Here is an 8,023-nt window from a genome sequence, read left to right on the forward strand (position 1 = left end):
GCATCAATGATAGAAGATAATCTCAGAGAAATAGCAGGGAACAGAGAAAGTCACCTTCAGAAGGTCTGGTCAAGCCAAGTGAATGAGCATTTATTAAGTGCTTACTATGGGCCCAGAACTGTACTAAGTGCTAAGGATAGAAAGAAAGGCAAAAATAGTCCTGGTCTCAAGGAATTGACCTTTTTTTGCCTTTTTTGGGGGCAGTTGGGGCTAAGTAACTTGCCCAAGGTCACACGGCTAGTTTTTTCCTGGGGGTGTTAAGTGTCTGCGGCCAGAACCAAACTCGGGTCCTCCTGACTCCGGGGCCGGCGCTTTACTCACTGCGCCATCTAGCCGCCCTAGGAGTGGACCTTCTAATGGGGGAGTAAATAACTATGTACATACACGATATAGAAGCAGAAATAAGTGGAATAAGTATAAATAAATGGTATTTTAACTGAGTCAGAAAGAAGCTAGAGAAATCGTGGTAGATGTGAGGAGTCAGAAAATTCTAGATATGGAAATTACCAGTTAAAAGACACAGAGAATGAAGATGAAGTTTCTTGTGTGAAGAACAGCAAATAGACCATTATAGCTGGAGTGAACGGATGGGAATAAAGTGTTAAGGCAAGAAAGGTAGGAACAAATCAGGTAATGAAGAGCTTTAAACACCAAACAGAAGTCCCTGAGTGTCTTGCTTAAGTCTCAGTGACAGGTAGTTAAAAACTATAGGCCAGATACTAGTTCTCCTGTCTCAAAAGCCCAGAGCTCTCCCCTAGATCACAAAGCAATTAATCAATCGATTAATCAACAGGACAATAAATTAAGGAAGAGGGTATTTTTTTTACAGTGATTCCAAAATGTGGAAAACTCACTCTGGTTCCAAGCACAAGATAGCTTCATCTCTTCCCAGGCAGGGAAAAGACTACAAATCAAAGGGTTTTTATGGACTTATCCCACTTGTTAGGTAGGCAGTCCAAGATTGCTCTTAATGACTATTATAAATAAAACAGACCAGAAAATGTCTTCAGATTCCTTTAAAATGTAAAGCCTACAATTTTTTCATTCAGATTTCATATTGACAAAAAAAAGAAACTAAGCAAAGCTATCATTTCTCTTTTTTTTCCCCAAACTTCCCTAAAGGTAGTTGTGTCTAAATCTGCACACAATAAGTGCTTATTAAGTGCTTAATGATTCAATAAATAATTTCAAATAATAACTGTTCAAATTTTTAAAAAGGGAGCTTAAGAGATGTTTTGATTTCAAGCAGATACTATGCTAATCATAGGAAAGAATGAGATGTAAAATGTATTATGACATAATAGTTAATATTTGTACATACATGTTTTGCTATTATATATATTTGCCAATACATGGGAAATAAATGTCTTACTTCTTTTCATAGTCATCTGACTCTTAGTTATGGTGCCCTACTTTCTTTTTACATTCATGTGGTAAATATTCTGCTCCTTCTTCATTAAGGCCTTTCCTTCAGAACTTACTTTTTGGTTTTCTTCTGTTTAACAGCCACATAATTTGCTGTTCAGTGCTTTTAATAAATTAATTTTTTTCTTTTGTGGAAGCATTTATACAAAATGCCAGGTGTTTTCGCATCCCTTACCCCCTGCCATGATTCTTAAAGGAAGTCTGTTAAGCCTTTTACCAAACTGGGCTAAAAAACACTCAACTTTAGCTCTTAAGCTACTCAATTCATACAGTATTGTGCATTCCACTACCAATCCTACAAATTCCAGAAGCCCTGGGGGAAATTCAGAGTACCTCACCTGATGCATAATTTTACTGCTTGCTTAAAAAAAAAAAAACAACACTAAGTCTACTCTGATTACATTGGGGTTTTTAGGTTAATTGAGACATCTCTGTATATTTTTTAAGTTCCAAAGTCCAAGTGTTCTTGCTCATCCTATGCTGAACACCTGGCCTACATATACCTATTTAAATCTTTTTATACAAATATAAGATGAAAATTAATTACTTTAGAGCTGGTTTAATTAATATTAATATGTATGAGCACTTTATCCATGGAATAAATCCCTCAAGAATAAATGGGTGTGCTGGGATAGAATGGGATAGAAAATTTACACTGAACACCCCTGTTGGGTATAACAATAGTTATAATGATAAAAAAAAAACTAGCTAACATTTATACAGCACTTTAAGGTTTACAAAGTACTTTGCACATGTTCCATTTAATCGTCTCAACAATCCTGTAAGTGTTATTATTATCCCCATTTGAGAAGTAAAGAATTTAAGACTAAGAGAGGTTCAGAGACTTGCCCATGGTCAAGCTAGAGAATGTCTCAGACAGGACTCAGAAGTCTTTGCGGATTTGTGTAACCAAACCTAGTTTTAGCCAGGCTAAAGAAAAATCTTCAAAATATCAATCAAATGTTCACATTCTGAATTTACAAACATTCCTTAAGCACATCACTAACAGTCAAGGTTTTGAATCTCCCCCCCAAAAAATTATAAAATAATATGAAGGAGAGGCTATAAATATAGGTTAATTAATACATTTATAATTTCCCTTTAGGTTGCCTGGAACAAATCAGAAACTATTTATAAAAAAGGATAGTTAAGAAATGGTTGATAAAAATGTCAAAAAATTATTTGCATTTGGCCAAGGTCAAACAACAAATAAAAGTAAATTTTCTCTATTATAAATTGAGAGGGAGAATACATACACACACACACACGTACACATACACACACAACCATAGGATCCTCCATTTTGTAACCCATTGGATGTTTGTGCATCTATGTGGTGAGGATCTAGTTCATAAAGGCAAATTTATATAAAGTGATTACAACTTATGAAAAGAATAAAAATGATATAATTATTCATTCTGATTTTCAAAAAGAACAACTGAAGTTTTATAACTAATGGTTACAGAGTCTTCAAGAGAGAGTCCACTCAAAAGAAGTCCTGCTAGAAATGAAAGTGTAAAATGATATGAACATAAATAGAAGTTTTGTACTTACCTGAATTATGACAGTAGTCCACAGACTGCGGAATTTGCATTGTAAAGGCTATCAAATCTGGGGCTAATAGGGATTCTGGCTTTCTGCTTTCATTGAGCCATTTGCTACTGTGGAGGTCTTTGGTGTCAGAAGGACCCTGAATTATTGGAATCAGTCTCTCTTTTCCATTCTCACCTAAATAAAAATATCAGTTGTTAACCTTTAAATTACAAGCACTTTTCCCCTAAATTTGTAACTAGCCCATGTTTCAATATTATCTTAAAATATCAAATTATAGGGCAATATTATTAGTAGAATGACTAGGATTTATATCCATTATATTCATCAACCCATTTTATACTGCAATGATCTTTGTATAACTATAATCTGAGATAAATTAAATAATCCTAAATTAAAAATTCAAATTATAAATCCATCTAGAAAAGTCATGTCCCTCAAGTAATTTGAAATAAGTCATCTAAAGACTATCAATAATATTTGGAACCTAAAGTTAACAAATAGTAAAACAATTTAACTAGTACAAATCTACGTTTTTATTTTTAAATAAGTTTTTAAATTTTTTTTATTATTATATAACTCTATCCCCTATAACCCCAGAAAGCCAAGACTTGTAACAAATAGGATTTTTTAAAGACAAAAGGGGGGGGGGGGGGGAGGAGGACAGAGAACCAACATAACCAATATAAATATATGTTATAATTCAAAAATTAAAGTTAATAGAATGGGGTGGCTAGGTGGCACAGTGAATAGAGCACCGGCCCTGGAGTCAGGAGGACCTGAATTCAAATCCAGCCTCAGACATTTAACACAAAAACTAGCCATGTGACCTTGGGCAAGTCACTTAACCCCAACTGCCCTATCCTCACCCCTTCAAAAAAAAAAGCTAATGGAGTTAAGGGTGAATCAGGTATAAAAAATAATAAAAGGTGATAAGAAAGATGATCAGTTTCTCAATATGGATCATTTTTTAAATTAGTAACATGAACTTTTTTTTTTAAGGTTTTCTAGCATATCATTATACTGAGAGGCTACATCTAGTTGTCTATAATGGCCAATTTTCCTCCCAAACTATCCAGTGAAGGTAAAAAAACACCTTAAAAGTGTTTTGCAGTTACGTACATATGTATAATATATATGTATGCATGTGTACCACACACACATACATTAAGATTTGCTATAAAAAATGTATACATTGTCAAGAAACTCTCTAAAAAAATTTCTCTAATTTTCTTCAAAATCAATCTTATAAATGAACAGAATTTTTAAATAAAAAAAATTATTACACCAAGTAGCATCATCTTGGCAAAATAAAAAGGAAAAAAGAGAAATAAAAATTTAAAAACCCTCTGATTCATAGGAACAATGAATAAATTCTTGTTTCAGTAACGCTCCTTGTAAAAAGCAAGGCCAATTCTCCTATACAGGCAATAAAGTTTTACATGGTCCAGCTGCACATACCTGGGGCTTTGGCACAAATTTTTATTGATCCCACGGTCCCAGAGGCACATTTGACCAATGATGTGCTGCAGTACTTCAATTCAACATTCTGGATTGAGCCCTCAAGAGTTGGCAAGGGATTCTTAGATTTCACACCTAATAAAAGAAAACTGCAAATGTACTAGCTGGTTGAATTTAAATAATTTTTATATTCCTTCACCAAGACATTTAAACTTAATTATGCTTTAATTATCTACTTCAGATGTTCTTATAATATTTGTGCTATGTTTCATAGTTTGGTGTTTAGGAGGTGAGAGAATGCAATTTTAAAATATATGATCTGTAATAACTATATTTATACAGTCAACTATCAAGGTTATATAGAAAAACAGGTCATTCAAAAATAGATAATTTTTAAAATAGTTATATATGGCTGATATCTATGCTATAACCTGGGAAGCACAACATTTATTTTCCTAATTTATTTCATTTAGATTTTAAGTAAAATGAGTTTAGACTCCCTAATAGAAGTCTGAAGGATATAAAAGGATGACAAAGCAGAATTTTAAAATGGGAAATAATGTACATGTGAATAATTGAGATTGCCATATATACTTTACAAATAAATGTAGAAAAGATTATATTTCAACCAACCAACCAACCAATAAGTATTTATTAAATGCCAAGTATTTGCTAAGTGGGGCATTATTTTAAAGGTTTATGTTCCAATTCAATCCAAAGCAATATTTATTGCTTATTATATCCTGCCACTATCCTAAATTTGAGCTGTAAAGATAAATACAGCATAGTCCCTTTTCTCAGAGAGCTGACATTCTTTTGGAGATGGATACTTATCCTCAAGAAGCCTTTGGTTTCGAAGTATTATTGGATTTGAGGAATGATAAGAGGACCAGTAAGAGAGAAAAGCTAGATAGAATTTAAAATAGGTCTCAAATTTTGGATAGGATTAAGGTTGAGGGATAAGAGGAAAGGACATTATACCTATCAAAAAGTTCATTATATATGTATACGTAATTCACATATGTATACATTTAAGTATAAATGAATATGCCTGGTTAGAAAGCCCTTTCTTTTCTCCTCATTCCTCATATTAATCAGATATATATAGGTTCTTGCAAATGATTAACAAAGTCAATAAATAAACTTTTAATTATTGGTCACAACTGCATACATTAAGGATATTTTGCTTTTCTTTTCTAACTATAGCTGTCATTTGCTGAGCCCATATATTTCTTTTATTTGCCAAATCATAACATCATAGATTTATGGATGGAAGGGACCTTAGAGATTATCTAGTCTAACTACTTAGTTTTATAGACAAAGAACTAAAGCCCAGAAAGTGTCAATGACTTGTCCAGTGTCTTGTGCAAAGTTAGTGACAAAGCCAAAATTTGAACCCAGATCTTGTTACTCTGGTACTCTTTCTAACAACAAATTGCCTTTCAATGACAATTCAAAATTAAGATTAAGAAACTGCATTGCTAAATCTGGAACAATGATTATATGAATTTATGATACATTTTCTATTCCTTTCCAGCACTTGACAATTATGATACATCATCTAAAATTTCAGCATGTCCTGAAGAGTATGAAATAAGAAAAAATTAAATATACAACTTCCCTTTACCATAAATTGACTGCTTAAATACCCCCAATGTCATCTATAATATGCAAATATCAAGCTCAATAGAGGTAAAGGGCAATGTGTAAAGTCTGAAATATATATAAAACAAGCTAGGGAACCTATTCATTTTTCCCATTTTCTTCAGGAGATGAATTCATTTACATGCAGAAGCTCCCTAATTATTGTCTCAAAGGCTTTTTGCTTCAGTCAGGATTTATAACCTGAAACTGGGGCATATCTCAAAGCATCTTAGTAGATCAATTTAATTGTCTTAATTTATGATCATTTATCATGATTTCTTTCATACCAAGCACTTAACCACACTTGGAAAATACTTTGCCTTTAGTCATAAGAAAAAAGTAGGTTTAGTGGTTTCATACTAGTCCATATCTTAAAATATATTAGGTAGTTATCAAATTATCTGACATAGGGAAGTGATTTTTACACTCGTTCCTAATAAGAGGCTCATAAATAAAATAAAATAGTAGAGATGTCACTGACACTCAAAGTTAAAGGCCAACTGCAAACCTGCAAAGACAGGCTTAGTATTACTAAATACCTGTCTACACAATTTTGGTTCAGTCTAATGTCAATATTATTTAAGGTTCTTATTATTAAGAAGCAATACATTTATTGATACATATTTTATAGAAATTCTGATACCTGAAATACTATTTTGTCAGAATTTGTTCTGGGGGCAAACTTAAAAAGAATAAGGGACTAAAGCTAACATGTTTTAAACTGCTACAAATTCAAATAATGGGTAAAGAGAACACATTATAATAAAATCTTCATAGCCTATTCTAATAGAAGACAGAGCTGATAATGACAAACAATTGTGGATTTCTCCATCATCTTATATTAATTTTCAACAGTAGTCAAAAATGAAGGCAAAAAGGAAGAGAAAGAAGTGAATAGTGAAGATAATCTTATATCAAATCATAACAAACTATTAATCCCTCATATTGACACCCAAATTAATAGAGAAAGATGGTATTAGGAAATAGCAAAGTTAGCAACTGAACAAATAAAAGAAAAAAAAGTGAAATGGAAATATTTGAATTCCAATGAAGGAAGCATAAAGAAATATACCTAGATGAAAATTTCACAGAAGCTTTTTAATGGAGTTACACAAATATGCACACAGTATACAGGGATGTGTACTTAAGACTGACAGATACTATTAAATATTTATATCATTTTGTAAGTCAGTGAACCAGCATTTATTAAGTGACAGGCACTTCACAAAGCTCTGGGGATACCATAAAACAAAACAAAACAAAACAAAACACGATCCCAATCTCAAGGAGCTTACATTCTAATGAGAGATAACAGGTAAACAACTCTGCATATACAAGAGATACACACACACGTGTGTGTGTGTGTGTGTGTATATATATGTTTATGTATATATATCTATATAACGTATGCCTGTGTGTGTGTCATAATTTCAGAGAGAAGTCAATAACATGTGGGAGATTGAGAAAGATGGGATTTGAATTGAGTTATGAAGGCAGGAGGTGGAAGTGAGAAACAGGAGCTTTCTACCTAGTGAAAAGGCATGGAATTAAGAGAGGAATACTCTGTGCCAAAAAACAGTAAGAAGACTACTGTCATTATATTATTGACTATGTGAAGGAGAATTGTTGTAGGCAACTTTAAAATGCAAAGAGTCTGATCATAAAGATAATAGGAAAGTCACTGGAATGTATTGAGCTGGGGGGAGGAGAATGATACACTTGGATCTGAACAAGATAGCTTTGGCAGTTAAGTGAAGGATTGACAAAAGATGGAAGGCAGGGAGAACAACCAGAAAGGGTCCTGAAATACTCTAGGAATGAGGTGATAAGGGTATATACTTGGATGGCACCTATATAAGTGGGAGGGAGGGAGGGAGGGAGGGAGGGAGGGAGGGAGGAAGGAAGGAAGGAAGGAAGGAAGGAAGGAAGGAAGGAAGGAAGG

The 8,023-nt window shown here is 33.2% G+C and overlaps 1 protein-coding gene across 9 annotated transcripts in view; it reads right to left on the bottom strand.

Moving 5' to 3' along the window:
• VPS13B (vacuolar protein sorting 13 homolog B) overlaps positions 1-8,023 on the bottom strand; it is a 1,080,499-nt gene that overhangs the window by 775,758 nt on the left and 296,718 nt on the right. For 8 of the 9 annotated variants that reach the window (XM_069081095.1, XM_069081089.1, XM_069081092.1 and 5 more), the window contains exons 18-19: positions 4,438-4,572; positions 2,980-3,153 (exon numbers count right to left, since the gene is read on the bottom strand). In XM_069081095.1, coding sequence (XP_068937196.1) covers positions 2,980-3,153; positions 4,438-4,572 — 309 coding nt within the window. Of the gene's footprint in view, positions 1-2,979; positions 3,154-4,437; positions 4,573-8,023 lie in introns of those variants that run through there. The other variant, XR_011167006.1, reaches the window with a different exon arrangement.

This window comes from Petaurus breviceps, unplaced genomic scaffold, assembly GCF_028583685.1.
Source record: "Petaurus breviceps papuanus isolate PSGF00001 unplaced genomic scaffold, PetGlider_PUasm1.0 98, whole genome shotgun sequence".
NCBI lineage: Eukaryota > Metazoa > Chordata > Mammalia > Diprotodontia > Petauridae > Petaurus > Petaurus breviceps.